The 18,179-nt window shown below is 48.8% G+C and overlaps 2 protein-coding genes across 2 annotated transcripts in view; one reads left to right on the forward strand and one right to left on the reverse strand.

Moving 5' to 3' along the window:
• Positions 1-4,530, forward strand: part of TNN (tenascin N) — a 34,119-nt gene extending 29,589 nt beyond the window's left edge. Inside the window, 6 exon segments of the mRNA XM_005150191.3 lie at positions 202-314; positions 1,162-1,313; positions 2,371-2,467; positions 3,144-3,311; positions 4,001-4,164; positions 4,384-4,530. Of these exon segments, the coding sequence (XP_005150248.2) occupies positions 202-314; positions 1,162-1,313; positions 2,371-2,467; positions 3,144-3,311; positions 4,001-4,164; positions 4,384-4,530 (841 nt within the window).
• Positions 4,531-8,165: 3,635 nt separating this feature from the next.
• Positions 8,166-17,220, reverse strand: KIAA0040 (KIAA0040 ortholog). The gene is made up of 2 exons (XM_031050180.2): positions 17,159-17,220; positions 8,166-11,559 (listed from the first exon to the last, which is right to left on the reverse strand). The coding sequence occupies exon 2, from the start codon at positions 11,446-11,448 to the stop codon at positions 11,119-11,121; it is 330 nt and encodes a 109-aa protein (XP_030906040.1). The 5' UTR covers positions 11,449-11,559; positions 17,159-17,220; the 3' UTR covers positions 8,166-11,118.
• Positions 17,221-18,179: the final 959 nt, after the last annotated feature.

Here is an 18,179-nt window from a genome sequence, read left to right on the forward strand (position 1 = left end):
ATGGTGTTCCTTGAGACATTGCCCTGTTTTCCTTCCCAGGAGATGGTCTCCATGCTTCAAGGAAATACAACAAATGTGCCTGGCTGAACTCTACAAGAGAAACCTGTAAATGCATATGGAGAATGAGCCACTGTGGTCCAGAAAAGCTAAATGTCATTGAGAGTTGGGTTGACCTTTGATCTATTTTATTATCAGTCCTAGTGAGCAACAGTTTGTGCTGGAGGGGCTGGAACAAGGACTAAGGTATACCATCTCTGTGATGGCCTATAAGGGAGGTCACCAGAGCAGAAAGATGGACAGTACCTTCTCAACAGGTAGGGATTGGCCATTGGTGTTGCACTTTTCCTTGTGCTCTACAGCTGTTGTGTTTTATATGTAATATAAATAATATATATCATAATGACCTTGTATAATAAAGGTCAGAGGTAGAGTTCATGTTCTACAGAGGCACTGGGAAACTATGATCATAAGCAAACTACGGAGCAAGTCAGTGATGTATCTCCTGACTGGGCATCCATTCTAAGCCACACCACCTGGAGCCTTGCAAAACGCAATGGGGTATTGTGAGCAGAAGTTACTCATTGTGATCAGTGCTGCTGGCAAACCTTGCTAGCCAAGCATGGGACAAAGGCTGCTGGTGAGCTGCCAGTGTGCAGGAGACATTATGATACACTTAGAGATCTTTTTGCACCATCCTAGTAATAATAGGGCACAACTGCTTAAGTGTAGCTGCCCAGGTTGTTTTTATAGGTCAGGAAATGCACACCCAAATGGCAATAAATCAAACAAAATCTCATGCCAGCTTGCTGTGGAAGCCTCTTATACTGGTGCAGTGCTCACAGGGTTTGCCAGTTGTGGACAAATTGTGAAATACAGAGACAGTACAACTGGTACTCCCACCCTCATAAACAAGGGCTCTCTCTTCCTGCTCTCACTGAAACCCAAGACTGCATCTCTGGCAGCCTCTGCAGACCCCATCCATGCACCAATTCCTAGGAAGTAGGGAAGGCTGCCAGCAGCAAGATGTAGCTGTGCACAGTGATGGCTGCTGATTTCTTTACTTGTCCTTACACTGTCCTTAGGAGATTCCTCAGGGTGTGAAATGCCTCCTGCAGCTCTATAGCCTGCTTTGCTGATGTGAAATTTTCTTTGTTTTTGCAGCTAGCTCCCTCTACTCGTATCCTGCAGACTGCAGCCAGATGCAGCAGAATGGAAATACATCCAGTGGCATGTACACCATTTACCTGAAAGGGGATGGCAGCAGGCCAATGCAGGTGTACTGTGACATGACCACTGATGGAGGCGGGTGGACAGTGAGTGGTTCTCTGCTCCTCTTTGCTTTTTATCATTGTGATCTGATATTGGTGTTTGCTGGGGCCCTACTGCAGTACTATGTTTTAGCTCCTGCCTTTATTGAGTGGCATGTTTCAGGAAGGGTAGTGGATGCTGATATATCCCCTCAGGCTGTCAGTAGGAATGCTATGGGAGACTGAATGAGCAATAGCATTTTTCGTTGTCGGTTGTGAATGCCACACAAGTTTGTATTATTGCTGATTGAGTGCAGTGGCTGAGTAATGACAGCTTAATGTGCTACCTTATGCAAGTGAGAGGTCATGGGTTATCTTATGCGAGTGATTCAGCCCAGTGGTAAGATGAGGTAGCGCAGCTTAGCCTGCCTTTCACAGTGGGTTAACTGAGCTATATTATTTCATTTTGACCACAATATAATGTTATATGTGTGGACAATTAACATCCTTCAGCTGAACTCTGTTAGTATTTTCAACACTAGTGCTGTGAGCATGCACTTGAACCTTGACCACACAGAAGCTATTGAGTGGCTCAAAGGAACCTGGAGGCAGAAACACAGATACTTTGAAGTGGGGAATGTGTATGAACATGCAGTGAATCTGAGGGTCCCAGATAGCTGTCTCCCTAAATTAACCAAATAAAAATGCCTTTATTCCCCTTTACACCTCTCATTTTCAGAGATAAGTGATTTTCTTCACTGAAATAAGTTGTGTGTTACTGCCCAAATCCCTCTGATTTTGCTAAAGTTTAGAAACCCAAATGTCTCATGGATCTTTCTTAGATCATGCTCAGATTGTGACGTCCATAGACATTTGTGGAAAGTAAACTGTATAATCTGCACAAATTACTATTCACTCTAGTGCTTACGTGCACTCAGAAAGTGGAAATGAATTCCTGTGTGTACCCTGCTCAGTTGCAGTGTGCCATCAGCTGCAATTGTTTGCTCTTGAATGTTTCACCTTTTCAATTATGTTCGAATTGGGGTGAGCATTTCTCATATCCCTCCTGCTTGTCTTTCCTCAGCCTGTCATGAACTGTCACTTAGCAGTCCTTGCTTTGCAGGTGTTTCAGAGGCGGAGCACTGGCGAGGTGGATTTCTACCAATGCTGGAAAAATTATGTGGAAGGATTTGGAGATCCCACAGGAGAATTCTGGCTTGGTACAGTATATGGGTGTGACCAGTGAAGAGCTGAAGATTAGCTTTGTAGAAGCACCTAAATGCTGAAATATCCACCCCCCGAGGCTGCAGTTTTGAACTGTCAGCTTTTGTGTCTCCCTTAGAAATGCCAGTGAAGCAGTGAGGAATCTCTAAAGGGCCACTGCCTATTTCAGCTGACATCTTTGGGCTTTGGAACAGTCCCCAGGCAAGCCAAACTCCGCAAAGGTTTATTTCAAGCTTGTGTGCCCCTGTGAGAGGGGTAATAAAGAAATTGCATTCATGAAAATGCAAATACCAGGTTACTAAACAAAATCTGGTGTACTCGGTCATTTTTTTGTCTGTCTGGTTTTGTTAGTGACCTCTGTATCAGAGAATTCAGCACTAAATAGGTCAAGGTCTTTGGAGCAAGAATCTTTAAATGTTCTGGGGAAAATAATGCTGTGCTACAGCCAGGCTTCTGCTGGTTTAGGCTGTTCAGTTTTTTCTGATACTGCTGTCTCTTGCCAGAAAATGAGATAAGACAGCTTAAACTTGGCAAAACATCATGACAGCATCAAACTGGGAAGAAGGGAGGCAGAAAATATCTGATTTAACCAAAACGGCCACAGGGTGAGAGTCTAGGATTGCAAAGGTGAACAGGCTTTTCCATTTTAACAGTAATTATTTTTTCTCCTAGGTCTTGACAAGCTGCACAATCTCACAAGCAGCAGTCCCATTCACTACGAGCTTCGTGTGGACTTGCGGACAGCCAGTGAATCTGTCTACACTGTCTATGACTTCTTCCAGGTTGCCTCAAGCAGTGACAGATACAGGCTGTCAGTGGGAAAATACAGAGGCAATGCTGGTGAGGAGTGTCTTGTACTTGTGCTGTCTCTGCCTAGCACAGGGAAGCAAATGCTGGGACCTGTGTATTTGTTTTGCCTGTAGCATAGGAGCTCATCAGGTTAGGTTAGATCAGACGTGGTTTGCTTTGAGGAGAGAAGTCTGTACTTCCTAGAAAGACTGAGGAGAGTATGCCCACAGGCCTGTCTCCTGCTGAAGATGGGAAAAAGAGCTGGTTTTCCATGGGGAAGAGAGGGCTCTGTAACCTGGTGAAACACCAGCTGAAGAGGCAGACTGGGAAGTGTTTCCATGGGATAACCTGTGCTGATGGTGGGACAACTTCTGGGGCTCCCCACCTGAGAAGTGCAAAGAGAATGGCTTTTGTTCAGGATGGAAATCTGCTCAACAGCAGTAGATATTCTCATGCTGACTTCTGCTACTTGTACATCCTTACCATTGCCATTGTGTCCATAGTATTCTACTTAACTTTTAAGATCTAAACCTTGTGGCAAGAGGATATAGCTTCAGCTGGGAGGATCCTGCCCTTAGACATGCCCTCTAATAGCAACCCTTGAGAAAATTTTGTCTGATCTATCTTGTGCTATTGCTTTTCCCCTTACATGCCTGCTGTGTTCTACCTGAAGGGTGACTAAGCCATGAGGCTGAGCAACTGTATTATCTCACTATCATGTCTTTCATCTCTTCTCTTAGGGGATGCAATGACCTACCACAATGGCTGGAAGTTCACAACATGGGACAGAGACAATGATGTGGCCCTCGGCAACTGTGCTCTGACACACCATGGTGCATGGTGGTACAAGAACTGCCACTTGGCCAACCTCAATGAGAAATATGGGGAGAGCAAACACAGTGAGGTGAGTGGCAGAGCTCTGTTAGGTCTTCTCTCTAGCCTTGAGAAAACATATGGGGTGATGTCTCCCTTGGAGCAGGAGAAATTGCTGGGCTATCTTACCTCATTTCATTTGAAAAGAAAATGATCCGTAAGCAAACTTACTTAGGTAAGGGGGCAGTGTTAGACTCCTAACTTGTGGTCTAGGTGCTTTAGTAAAAGAAATTTCTTGGTCTTTTCCTAGGGTGTGAATTGGGAGCCATGGAAAGGCCATGAATTCTCCATTCCTTTCACTGAGATGAAGATCCGTCCTCAGTCTTCCAGTAATGAGCCAGTCCTGGGGAGGAAGAAGAGGTTTCTATTAGGGAAGAGGAAGAAGATCAGGGCTTAAACTGAACTCGGTGCAGGACAGTACCTAAAGATACAGTATTTCTTAACAAAAAGTTAGATTTGGATAGCTTTCTCCAATGCATTGGAGACAATCACTGACCAGCATGCACACAGAGACCTCTGGTTCTGCATCTCAACATGCTTCCAGCCTTTGGAGCTCCTGATGGCTGATATGTCATAGACTTAGAGGGGACTTGTAGCTCCCCTGTTTGGCTTAACATACATGACAAGGACCAACTTGATCCAACATATGCAACAACTGTGAACTTTACATAAAACAAGCTTTAATACATGATGGTTTTTTTCAAAACCCAAGGCTGCTAGGTTCTCTTAATTCTGTCCTTTTCTGGTGCTATCCACTTCAAGTGTCAAAAAATTCAATTTGAACCCACCAAAAAATAATATCCCCCCTAATTTACATCAGAGAGAACTTTCCTGAGACTATCCTTTCTCTCTGTGTTAGCCTGTGGTCTTCTTTTCCTTTCCTCTCATCATCTGGAGTACATTTTCTACTCTTCTTGCAGTCAGACCTGGGTTTTGGGAAATGCTACTCTGCTGGCAAAGCTCATTAATCCAGGTGAGATCTGTAATCTGAGTTTCTCAGAATCCAATATTACACCTCTCCAGGTTAAAATCCTGCTCTCTGTTTTGCTTGTCATTTCTTGTCCCCCAGCCCAAGGAAAAGCCTAGGGAGACATGCAGTAAATTAATACTCACACTCCTGGATAAGGCTCCCAACAGGTTGAATGTAAGAGCTATACTCCTCCAAGCTCTGCTCTCCATCCCAAATCTGCCTCTGCATACTGTTTTCCCAAGAGGCCACTTGCAGGCCATGAACAAAATTCTCTGTGTCACTGTCCTATCTGCTGTCTTCTTTTTCGTTAACAGCATGGTAGCTAGTGATGCTGAAATGATAATGCCTGTCATCTCCCTCTGAATCGAGCATCTCTTGAGTTAAACTGGTCCTGCATGTTCTCCCTTGGGCCCCAGTGCATGGCTTCACATTTGGCTCCTTTTTTATCTCACAGCCATAAAAGGTGAGTTTTATTTCCTTTCTGTGAGCACATATTAAAATTCTGGACCACCAGCTGCAGCCAGGGAACAAGTATGAGCTCACAAAGTGATGCTTGCTCAACGGCTTCCTTATCTAAGCAGATTGGAACATGATTGTCTTATGTCTTAATGGCCTTTTCTATCCTCGTGCTGAGTAATACATTTTAAAGAATCCTTCCCAGACTTTGGGGAATTAATAAAACTGCAAATAAAGGAGCTCTTAAAATATTTCTGTCTTTGTGTTGGGTGGCAGAATTATTCTTCTGCCCATTTAAACTAAGCCTCCATTGTGGAGATGGAGCAACACTCAGACCCAGACTGGAGCTGTGACAGTTCTTTGGAGTTCTGTTCCAAACCAGGGATGGGGACTGTGTGGTCTCTTTGCGACTTAATACTGCCAAGCAATCAACTCCTCTGTAGTTGCTAGGACATGGCTGAGCAGAGCTAGCTCGAGAGCTGTCTCTCAAAGGTGAGTACTAAATTCTTCATCGTATTTTCAGGGCTGTGGCTCTGGTGTGGGTGGAGAAGCAGAGACCCATCTGAGCTGTGTTAGGCTATCCAAGCCCTGAGCTGGGGGAAGGAGGAGACTAATAGAGGAGAGGAAAGGAAAAGTGCACTTGAAGTGTTTTGCAGGTTCTGTGCTAAGAGCATGAGAGAAGGACACAGGAAAATTATAAGGGCTCTTTACTGCAGTGAAGTGATTTCTCCCTGTTGCCTGCTTGTCTGGAGGTGAGGACAGGTTTTGCTCTGTTGTTCAGTTAAAGGGCACAGTGTAGACATCAGGAAGCTGACCAAGGCGGGCCAGAGAACCAGCCTTACTCACAGCCACTCTAAAAGTGTATGCTCTGAAAAACAGCAGTCATGACTGTTACCAGAAGCAATTTCTTTTGCTATGGCAAAACACAATCCCTGTCTGAAGCTGAATCTTAACTAGGAGAAGGGAATATTCTCTTAAGTGGCACCAGCTTTGTATTTCAGTGATTAAGGTAAACGAGACACCTTGTTTGCAGTTTCTAGAAGGGTTTACTTGTCTGTCCTAATTGTGGGTCCCTCCTACACCAGGCAGGGCAGTCAAACTCGCGGTTGCTGGAAGACCACTGTGAGAAGTCAGTATTTCGAACAGCCACAGGATGGCATGATTTCTTCATGCTAGTGCAGGAGAAACCTTCCTGTAACCAGCTGTTCTCTGTAGAAAGACCTTTCTGGGGTTAACCAGGGCCTGTCCTATAGGTTTGGAAGCTGGGACTGCTCAGGTAATGCAGTTTGTTTGCCTTAAGAAACTGGCTGTTCTGGTTTCAAGGCTCAGCCTGGTTGGGATAGTCCTGTAAAAAAAATTCACATTCTCTTTTATCCTTGTTTTGCTGCAATACCCAATCCTGTAACAGTGATGCCTTAGGACAGTCAGGTTCTTGAAACTTTTCCTTGCCCTAAGATCATTTAAAATTTATACACTTGGTTTGCAACAACCCTAGAGGCAGAATGTGAATACCAGAAGGATCCTTTCTTTCTTGACATCAATGTCGATGGGGCCTCTCCTGTTGCTGGGTCCCACCAGCCAGGGTACATCCATTGTGAAACATCTGGGTGCAATACAGTCAATGCTGCTATGGGGAGAGAGGTGGCAAATTCTTCACCCACCTCCCCACAGTCCCTGCGTTTATCCAGGAGCAGGGAGAAGGCGTGCCCCCTTCTGCACTCTGAATGGTGTGATTTGGAGAGATGTGTCTTATTTTACTGGTCAGTTGCTTGGAAAGCACCGGTGTTACTTCTGTTTGCTGCCCAAGACACAGTGCCTTGTTGCCTGAATAGTGTAATAGTGAAGATTCGATTCTCCCATCTAAGTGGGGTTTGATGGGATTGTGTGGGCAATTTTTGCATCTCATTCATCTCTGGACTGCTCCAAGATGCTCAGCTTCATCCTTGCCTGTTTCTACTCCCCTTTCCCCTGCAGCTCACACTACCCAAGAGCACCTGGCCCTGAATATGGTGTGCAAGGCTGCCATCCTGAGAGAAGCAAGCTGTGCACTGATTATTTCTACCCACCCCCGCCAAGCGTGTCTGTAACATTTCTAGCTGCTTGTTGCTGCAGTCTTGTGCATAAACTACCAGCCCCTTCCAGGGCCTTAGGTCTGTGGGCAACAATGCATCTTGGTATATCATCCAGCTGAGAAATGTGAAAAGGCTCTACCCAGCAGTGGTGTGTGCCTGGTCCTGTGACTTGCCTAGTGCAGATGACAGTGATGCTATGAAATACTTATCTGATCAAAACTGCCTGGGGTTTATGCTGCTGATTCTCTCCAAGGAAAAAAACCTCTGTAGCCCACCTCCTGCAGTGCACAAGTACTTCCCACTACCTTTTGCCCTTGAGTAGAGCGGCTTGGCTGTGTTCACTAACAAGGCAAGGCCATTAACATTGATTAAGCTGTTTCTTTAAGAAAACATCTCTGAGCTGCACAGCTGGCTGCAGGCAGAGACTGTACAGCTGCCCGCTGAGCCCTCCCAGTGTTTCATCTAGGGCCAGGATACTATACAAAAAAGATTTCCCCAGGAAAATAAACACAACTGAGAGCTAGAGACAAGGCATTTGTTTGCAGTTCAAGAGTCATTTATTTTTGGTTTAAAAAAATAACTGCAGAAAAATTTTTTGTTTTCCTCTCTGTTGTATGGACTGTTTAGGAAAATAGAAGGTTGATACTGAAATGCAGTTATGGGGGGCAGTGTAGAGATGGCTGGAGAGTGGGGACCCATGCAGTGGAGTTTCTGTACCATGCATCTCCTTCTGCTGTGTTAGTTGTGCTGTGGGGTTGCTGCTGCCCTGCTGATGGGTGATGGGTTGCAGTACACCTCAGGCTGTTGTTGCTCTTTTGCTTTTGCCTCGAGAGGCAGCTGATTCAGTGCATGGTTTGGGTAAAACAGCAGCCCCCAAGCAAGTCAGCCCCCGTGCTTTATGGAGTGCAGAGGCTGGGACCATCCACTGGTCTGGTGGATGAGGGCAGGGCTGTATCCTGATCCCTTCCTGCTCAGTCTGAATGATGATTTTGGAGAGATCTTGACATTTAGACCTGGCTCTGAACTTCCCAAAACCTGGATCAGGTATGTTGTGTGTGTGATCAAACACTTTCCTTGATAGCTCTCTGGTTCTTGTAGAAACTGGCTGCCCTCACCTGAAATATTGCTCACTGTCACTTCCAGAGAAGGACCTTCTGGCAGGGAGCTGTGCAAAGCCCAGCAGCTCTACACCAGGTAGGCAATGCTCTGCCAGCACTTGCTACCTTTGTGCCCCTGCTTGTTTGAGTAAGCTTCTGGCCTCCCATGGTGTTTCCCTTTGCTCCGGGGCTGCTGGTGTCTCTGGATTGCGACAGGAGCACCTGCATGTGCAGCTTTCCTGCCCCTGGAAGAAGGCTGCTTTGCCCACCTGGTGAGAACAGAGGCAGGAGGACTGGCAAAAGTGCTTGAATGGGGAAAAGGAGGGAAAGGGTAATAGAAGTGCAGTGCTGGTTCCCCAGGGTCCTGACTGGACTGATGGTTTGAGACAGAGACCAGAGCTACTCCTGCCTGTTTCTCTCTAGGCTTAGGTGTGGCAAATCCTATTTTTTATAGCGTTATATGCTACTTCCTGTTTTGGAGGAGAAGGAAGATGCTTATTTTGATGGTAACATAGCAAGCTAGAAAAGAAGGCACATATGGGGTCAATTTCAACAGCTATGCAAGGAGAAGCCTGGCCTCCCAGCTGTTCCTAGCACAGCCACACACAGCCAAACCCCATGACGTGTTGTTAGCATCACCACCCTGTCCACATCAGACAAAACAGGCTGTGCTGGGACTGGGTGGCACAAGCAGATGCTTCGAACTGGAGACTCTGCTCCCTGTCAGGGTGGGCCCTGGGAGCTGGGGGAAGGTGGCATTGCCCTTGCCTGGGCTGGAAGTGGCTGTGTCTGGCAGCTCCATCCAGCCTTGCCTACTTTGGTTTGGCTGCTTGGCCCCTAGATGTCTGGTTCTGGGTGTTAGCTCTGGTCTGCTCCAGCAGCTTAAGAGCTGGAAGAAAATGGGAGAAAAATATCCAGTGTACAGATGCAGGGCAAAAGCCAGATGTGATGGGGCTTCTTGTCACATGCAGGTATCTCTTCCTGGTAAAGCAAGTTCAGGGAGACAAAGCCTGGTGGATCAGGGAGCAGAGGAGATCCCAAACTCCTCAGCAGGAGGCTCCGCACTCAGGCTCAGGGGGAGCAGAGGGTGAAAACCAAAGTAGGGGTGAGAGCCGCATGTGGTCATTAGCTACTGTGCCCAGCCAAGCCATCATGTGTCCAAGGGAGATAAAGATGGAGAGGGCTGTACAATGCATTTCTAGATAAGGAATGACTGTGGACATGAACTTTATTCTTCTCTACTTCTACAGCAAATCCCAGAGCCGGCTGGCTTGACAGCTGTACCGAAGCCCTCTGCATGTCTAATGTGTGGCACAAAGGCTGCAGAGAGAGGGGACAGCCAACTGTGCCGGGAAAGCATGTCTGCTGCTTCAATACCACTTTGGTGTGCCTAGCCTCATAACACAGGGGCCTTTGGTCCTGCTCTTCTTTAGTAGTCATTCAATAAATAACTCTAATGCCCATAGCTAAGTCTTTACACAGCCTCAGCTTGTGTTTCCATCTTGCAGTAGCATGGTGGGCTCTTTAAAGGCAAGTCTATATAAAACAGTCTTTCAAGGAGGATTTTTTTAGTTCTGTTTTTAAGTGCTGGTGCGAAAAGGTCAGTCTTGAAGCCTCCTCTCTCCTTCCTGCCTCTAGCTTAGGTAGCAATGTGTCCTTCTGCTTTGCTGCATTAAGATGGTGCCTTGAGGTCTCTAAGGCTGGGCTGAAGGCATCTGGCTTCAGATGCTCACAGCTGCCTTTGGTTTGGTGGCCAGGGCGATGGCACATCTTTGAGCCTAGGGTAACTCTGCACTTAGTTTTCTTTGCGTCTCCAGTGTACACTGGGTTTGGATGAAGTCTAGACAGTCAAGTTGTGCCGTCCTGTGGCAGTGCAAGCAAATGTGCCATGCCTGTGCTTGCTTCCTGTGTGGCTGTCTATATTTGTGCAGGGGGAGCGTGCAGGCAGCTTGGTCTTTTTGTGCATGCAGTCTTATGCACCCTTGTCAGTGCCACAGTTCATGTGCTTGCATATAAGTGCAGAGAGAGCCTCACACCCAGCTCACTGCATGCCAGCCCAGTGCATGTGTGCTGTGCTCATGGTGGGATGTACATAGCTTGGTGGCAGGTCACCATCAGGTGCTCAGCAGAGCACATGTTTATATGCATGCCTGTTGTTTGCAGGGGGATCTGCTCTCAGGCACACTGTCATGGTGGGGGAGAAAGGGCTTGCATATACCTGTGCCTGCTCTCTGCTGGCTCTTAAACATGCTGGCTGGCTGCTGAGCTCAGCCTCCTTTGAAAGTCAACATGAAGTGGCAGCAGCTTTGGCATCTCCTCACCCCTTGCAGTGCAGAGCTGAAAGGACTGGTGGCATCTCAAAGGAGAGGGCTTCTATGCCCTCCTGTCCACTAGATGGGCAAGGAGGGTCTCTTGTCCAGCAAGAGCAGCTTGGGCTGAGCTGAGATCCACAGGTCCTCTTCATCCCTCTTCTTTTTCTTTTTCTTCTTGTTCCTCTCAGCACGCAGCTGCCCATTGCTGCTGGGGCCACCTTTCTTCCTGCTTTTTCTCCGCCTGTTACAGAAGCAGTAGTGGCAGCAGATGAAAATGAATGCAATGAGGACGACAAATGGCAGACCCAACAGCACAGCCAGGCAGACAGTGTTGAAGATCCCTTCCTCATGCTTGGTGCGGATGAGCTCCAAGATGGAATTAAAGAAGGAGCTGATCTTCTGCTCCATGTTGGCTCCTGAGCAGGCTGCCTGTGCTGTTCCCTCTGCTTGAAAGTCCCCTGGGATATGTTCAGCTCCTGTAATCAGCTAGTGGGCTCCACAAGCTCCCTTGGATGGTGCCTGCAGAGACAGGAAATTACATGGATCGGGTACCTGGTCCCTCAGCAATTCTCTCCATGGAGCTGCCAGCACAGTCAAAGCCCTGGGCAGGATCAGAGGTCTGCTGCCTTGGAGGGGTCTGGGGTTACAAGGGCTGGGCCATGCTGCTGGGCACATCCATTTGTGTGTCCCCATATGAGAAACACTGCCTCCCAGCCTCTCCAGGGATTCATTCTCTGTGGTGGGGATGGGTGAGGAGGGCTTTGGACATCTCTACTTGCCTTAGTAGCTTGCCAAGCACAAATCCTATCTCGCCCCCCTCCCCCCTACCAGACATACATCTCAACCCTTGCTTGGCAGCCAAAACATGGAGCTCTTAGCCTTTTGTGGGGCTTATTTCTTAGCAAATGAAATACTGTCTGCAGGATGAGCTTTCCTGTCTAGAAAGGGACATGCCTGGTCCAGACAAAGGAATGCTGCAGCGAGTGGCATTGCTGCTGTTGGAGCTGTGACTCAACACATCATGAGTCTCTGCTTACCCCTGATCCACCCTGGGATGGGGTGTCTGGTTTGGAGAGACCGTATCTCATAGTCCATGGTCTGGGATAGGCAGCTGAGCTGATGCAGGCAGGGTACTACCCTGTGCTCAGGCAGTGCAGAGGCACCATGCTGAGGGCTGGTCCTGCCACCCCAGCACCCTGGGCACTGCCAGCAGGTTTGGATGAGGGCTGCGGTTAAACCACCTGGGTTTTTGATGGGGACTATGGTCAGTGGGACTCCAGGTGGTGGTCAGCTGGGTGAACCCTGGCCAGCAGCCTTGCATCAACTGCGACGCTGGGGGATGACGAGGGTTGGCTTAGGATGGAGGAGCTGCCTCTGCAGTGCCTCACCTGGGAATTGCTCCAAGGGTTTGGGTAGGGCTAAGGAGCATTTCTGCAGCCTGACGTAAGGTTTTTCCTCTTCCCTCAGGGAGGGAGAGGTGCTGCTGAATGGCAGGGCTCCCAGCAAAGCCCTCCTCCAGGGGCAGGGAGCTGCTGCTGCTGCTCATGGCTTTCTTCCTCTCCTGGGGTGAAGGGAAGCTCCCAGGGGTTTGGAGCAGGGCAGGGGACTTCGTGCCATGAGTTTACAGTTCTGGTTCAACATAGGGGTCACTAAACTATGTGTTGTACAGATGAAGATATGGCAGGGGCAGTATCAGGCTCTAACATTATTCACTCTTGCTCAGTGCAGCAGTGTCTGCCAGCCTTCAGGATTCAAGCCCCACAGTCTCTTGAAGGAATGATGAAATCCCCATGTGCACAGGAGGGGAAACGGGGGCATTGTATAAGAAAAGCCACCACTTCCATGTAATAAAAATCTAAGGGGTAGAGCCTGAACTCCAAAGGTGTCCTGGAAGGCTTGCACCACTTGTCCCCCATGACCACCAATTCCTTAGCTCTCCCTCTGGCAGCACTTACAGAGCCAAAGCACCTCTCAGGAGGAATGGGAAGGGGACTTCACAAGCACTCAGATCCTATTAAAAAGAAAGGGTTTAAGCTCTCTGACCCCCACAGAAACAGCCTGACTGTTGTGTATTTATTGTTTTGAACTGCACGAAAGCGTAGCTGAACTGGTGTTAATTAGCTGGTGGTTTCTCTTTTGAACATGCACATGGGAAATGTGATGAAAATGGGTGTATTAATTTGTGTGGAAGCCCTTCTGAAAAACTCTCGAGATTTACTAAATGAAAGATAGTGCTCTGGTAGGTGGTTTGGGCTTTAGCTACATTTAGCCAGTGTTTTATGGCTAGATTTTTGTCCAGCCTGCTGCCTCTTCCAGTCTCTGCTTGCTAGAAAGGGAGTTAAATATATATACATATATAGATATACATACTTATATGATGGGGTTTTTTTTTGGAGGTAGACAAGCAGGATGGTGGAGAGGCCCAGCCTGCACCCCAGAGGTAGGGATGGTGCTCCAACAGACAGAAGAGCCTCTTCCACCCCACCACTGCTGTTGAGCAGCTTTCCAGCCTCAGGAAACCAGCCTCTCCCTGCATTGCCTCATTTCCCTACCTGGAAGAAGATGCTGCCACTGTCTCCATCTGAGACATCACAGGCTGCCACTGAGGGCTTGGTGACTAAAATCCCATTCATTCTCTTCCTAGTCCCTGCCTAGAGCCATCAGTGAGCATCACAGATCTGCTTTTGCTCACAGGGAAAACAAGCAAGGGCTCTCTGGGTGCTGGTCTCAGCCATCTGCTGCCCACAGGCATTACTAGCAAAGGGCAAGGGGAGGAAGAAGCCCAAGCAGCTTCTTAAAACTGCTCCCTGTCCGAAACTTCATCGTCACCAAGGCCTTTTCTTTGGGGTAGCTGTAAGTAAAGGTTAAACTGCAACATGAATAAATAGAGCTCCTTTTTCTCAGCCTGAATCATCTATGTGATACAGGTTTGCCATTTATCCATAAATATCCTGACAGCTCATTATCCAGGCAAGAATACTGGATGCATATGGTACACTTCACTCCAAAAAAGAAGTAAAAAAAACCAAGCCTGAGACAACAACCACCTTAATTTCAGACAAAACAGGATGTACAATTTTATTCCTGCACTGAGCTGCTTTATATTTATTGCCTCTAAACTTCTGGGCAGGGAAGGAGGCTGGAACTTCCTCTTAAACTTGTAATTAATTGTTTGCAGAGAAGAGGAAAAAAAAGCAGAGCCCTTTGAAATGTTTCCACTTTAAACCGGAGCTGAATGTAACGCAGAGGCCCTTGCTGCTTGTTCCTGAAGTGCCCAGCCAGGGACTTGTGGCTGCTGTGGGCAAGCCTGAAGCAGGATGTGGCTGAGCATCCCTTGCAAGGGGAAGGCAGAGGTACCTGCCACCACCCTGAGCAAGCAGCACTGAAATCCCAGGGCCACCTTTCAGCATGTCTATGCAGCTGGTTTTCAAATGCCTTTTCTTTTCAGTGCGTGCATCGCCTTTTGTTTTGTAGATGAAGGGATGTCTGTGTATTCAATAAAGGGGTTTTTCAGTTTAATATTAAAAAAAGGGGGATGGAGGAGGGGAAGTAGAAAAACTGGTGCCTTTTGATCCAGCAATCTCAAGGGAAGAGGGGTTACCCAAGGCCACCCATGACTAGCTGAAAGTCTACATGCACAGTGAGAGCTGCATTTAGGAAAGAATCTGTGCTGCTGCTGAATTTGGTGTGACAGCAACACCTCCCCTTTGAGAGGGGACAAATGGGTAGACCTGCACCTATGCTGTGGCCCACTATGGGCATGAACTGTGTGCCCAATGCACATGGAGCTCCATCTAGGCGGTCCGCTGGCTTTTTTTTTTTGGATCAAGGTATGGGACCTTGAAAGAAACAGGGTGAGGGAGGCACTGGGAGTTAGGGCAACATCTCAGGTAGGGCTGCTGAGTGCCTACTAAATGAGCTCTTTGGTTTTGGGTAGCTGGTACTGGCAGCAACTCAGGGTGAAGCTGACATGGTAACTTGGTTGGGATATCCTACAGCCAGGGATAGATGTCTTGGTCTGATGGCAGCTCTGCATGGCTGGGGTTTGTGCAGCTTGTGTAAGTTTTAATTGAACTTGGGCATCCAACACAAGGTTCTTTAATCCATGCTGGTGCTGAAAGAGCCGGTTTTCAAGGGTGGGGAGCATCTGCCACTCCTCCAGTTACGGGCAGCTGTGGGTGGAAAACAAGCTCCTTTTGAGGGCCCACTTGGGATGGCACCACAAACCATTGGTGTGCCTGGCCTGCCTGGCTGAGCTGGAGGGGTAAAAAAAAGCTGACAGCCTGAGCATGGGGAAAACAAAACAGAGGGGTTGCCTTGGCAATGCTGGCTTGCTCACATCCTGCAGAGCAGGATGTGCACTGCAGAGCAACCGCAGTGGCTGATGATGAAGGTAGAGTTCGTGGAAAAGTTGCAGTTTGCTTGAAACAGGGAGCAAAGGGCTGGAAACTGCTACACAAAGGTCATTGTGGCAGAGGGAGAGAACTGAAAATGTTTTAGGACCCGATTTTGCAAGTCCTTTAGGCTTACACTCAGCAGGCTCTTATATCTGTGTGAAATTCCCTCCAGCCTAAGAAAACTCAACCTGCTCCTTTGAGCTGACATGCACCCTCGCTCAGGGGGGAGCAGAGCTGCGCTAGGGAGTATCTCCCTGCATCCATATTGAACGCAAGGGCAGCTCTGGAGACCAACCAACCTACAGCTCATGACTTCTGGGGTTTGGCCCCAATATTTCTAGGTTATTTAACTCCCCCATTCTTGGTGTCCAGCTACAAGTCAGGAGTTGGGGAGGTGACCCAAAAGCATCTGACCTGCTGCCACCCTCACTTCCTTAATGTGCGTAAGTCCCCACTTCTGATGAGACCTCACTTCATACAATTGATGCTATAGTGCAAAGCAGGAGCCACAGTATTAAACTTGAATACTTTAAGTTACTGGCTTTATATCAGCTTTATATCCATTTTCCACTGGCAGTGATAGCTACAGGTCAGGTTATGAGAGGCTAACTTCTTTGTTGGAGCCTGCGAGCTCTCCAGTACAACTAGCAGAGACACAGCTACACTCACACACACGAGTGACATCTATTTTCCCATTTGCACCTGCAGACTTAAAGGAAAGCTGGATGAAACCTGACACTGAGGGTGCGCAGTTTCCTCAGCTGGGACTGCATGTTACTGTTTCAGAAATCATGAATAATAAGAGTTCTGCTGCCGGTCTCCCAGAACTCACAGCAAGCCTCTGGAGACCTTCCTCAAACGCTACAAAAAACCACCACCACCAAAAGCCACCACCCAACAAAGGAAACCAACTAAAGTTTCATCTTATCCCCCCGCCACCAAACGTGCCATCCAGAAGCTGTGTGTAGATGTTTTCATTCCCCTCAAGTGAGGAATTTGGAAATCTACTGATATGAGTGCTGGATAAGAGGGTTAAAGTGAAACTGTTTTGCAAGCTGCTGCCTAGAGCCTGCTCTGCCATCTGCATGTGCCTGGCTGCCACTGGCCGAGGAATCAGTGCAACTCCTGGCCAAAAGACCAGTTTTGATTTTAGAGAAGTACCACTGTCATTCGTGACAGCACCGGGAGCTCCTCTGAGCCATCTCGGGCTCCCCTAAGCTACAGCGTAAGCAGTGCTGCCTCCCCAGGCTGGCAGAAAGCTTCTACCCAGCCCACCCATGGTCCTCCTTAGGGTGGCTCCCAGGCACCTGCAGTTAGAGAGGCTGAGGGGATGCAAACCCACCTGGGCCAGCCATGTGGCTCTCCAAGGAGAACTAACAGCAAAGGCTGTTGCACAGCCCTACCTCTGGTGGTTAGACCCGAACCCCTTGGTGCTGGGCAGGCCCTCATCTGACAGACATCCCCCGAGAACAGGTTGCTTTCTACCGCCACTTCTCAAGTGCCACTCGAGCCACACGGCTCTGCCAGCACCTGCCCAAACCCCAGCGCCAGCCCCGCCGGGGCAGGCAGCTGCCTGCACCGCTGCCCGCCCGCGGGGGCACGGAAGCAGATGATACAGCCTTAGAGAAAAGCCCTGAGTTTGGGAGCCCCAAAGCCAAGGAAAACAGTGCCCAGCAGCCCCCTCCCGGGGTCCTCTCGGTGCCGCCACCCGGCCAACCTACCTCCTTGCCGCTGCTCATCCTCCCACCCGCCTCGGCAGAGGCTCCTGACGCCCGGAGGAAATGGGACGCCCCGTCCCGCCCCCCCCGGCCCGGCCCCGCCGCCCGGCCGGCCCCACCTGGGGTTCCAGCGGCGGTTCAGAGCTGCCGTCCCGCGTACACAGCCCCGAGGCTGTGCGGGGGGACGAGGGGGCCGCGGGATCGGCAGGCGCCCAGGAAACACTGGCAAAGTTGGAGTTGTTTAGTCTAGGAAAGAGGCGTGGGGGGAGGCACCAAACCAGTCCTGAAACAGCCCAAAAGTTGCTGGGAAGAGGAGGAGAATAAAGCATTCTCCCTCGCAGGAAGGAGGCCTGGGCTTTGGTGTAGCAGAGGTTTCCCCAGAAGTTTTGAGGGTGGGGAAGGGCAGCAGTGGGGTTCACAGGGGAGGTGATGCTGCTCCTGTTCTTGGGAGGCTTCTAAGGACAGGGCAGACCTCCATCTCCCAAAAAGCAGTGCCAGGACTGCCACATTGTACCGCATGGCTGCCATGCCACCCCAATGCCCATACTCTGTCCTGGAACAGGGATGCTGAATCCAAGCAGCAGGTGACTGAGCAACCCCACCAGAGGGGATACCCAGGGCTACTCTCCCCCACGCTCAGCACTGAGCAGTGTTGTGGGTGCTGTGCACCCATGGAGGTAATGAATGACCTTTCAACCTGAGGAAAGCAGTCCAAGTCACGCAGGGTTTTGATATTTTCAAACACTGATTTCAGTTCTGTTCAGACTGCCATCCCCAGCTTTCATTTGTTGCTTCATTGTCATCTTATTTATTTCCTATGTCCATATGAGGGGTACCCAAGAATTACCAGACCCCATTTGCTTTCCAGTCCAGGGCTGAGCAGACTCCATGCAGGGTTAGTGTTGACAGCTGGGCAAGCTGCAACTAGAAAAATATTTTGCTGGAATTTTTCTGTCCAGCTTGAATTTTTTGGAATGTAAACCCCCCACACTCGCCCTCCTTCATGCTCTCAAGGCAGTGGCTT

This window comes from Melopsittacus undulatus, chromosome 6 (assembly GCF_012275295.1).
Source record: "Melopsittacus undulatus isolate bMelUnd1 chromosome 6, bMelUnd1.mat.Z, whole genome shotgun sequence".
Classification (NCBI taxonomy): Eukaryota; Metazoa; Chordata; class Aves; order Psittaciformes; family Psittaculidae; genus Melopsittacus; species Melopsittacus undulatus.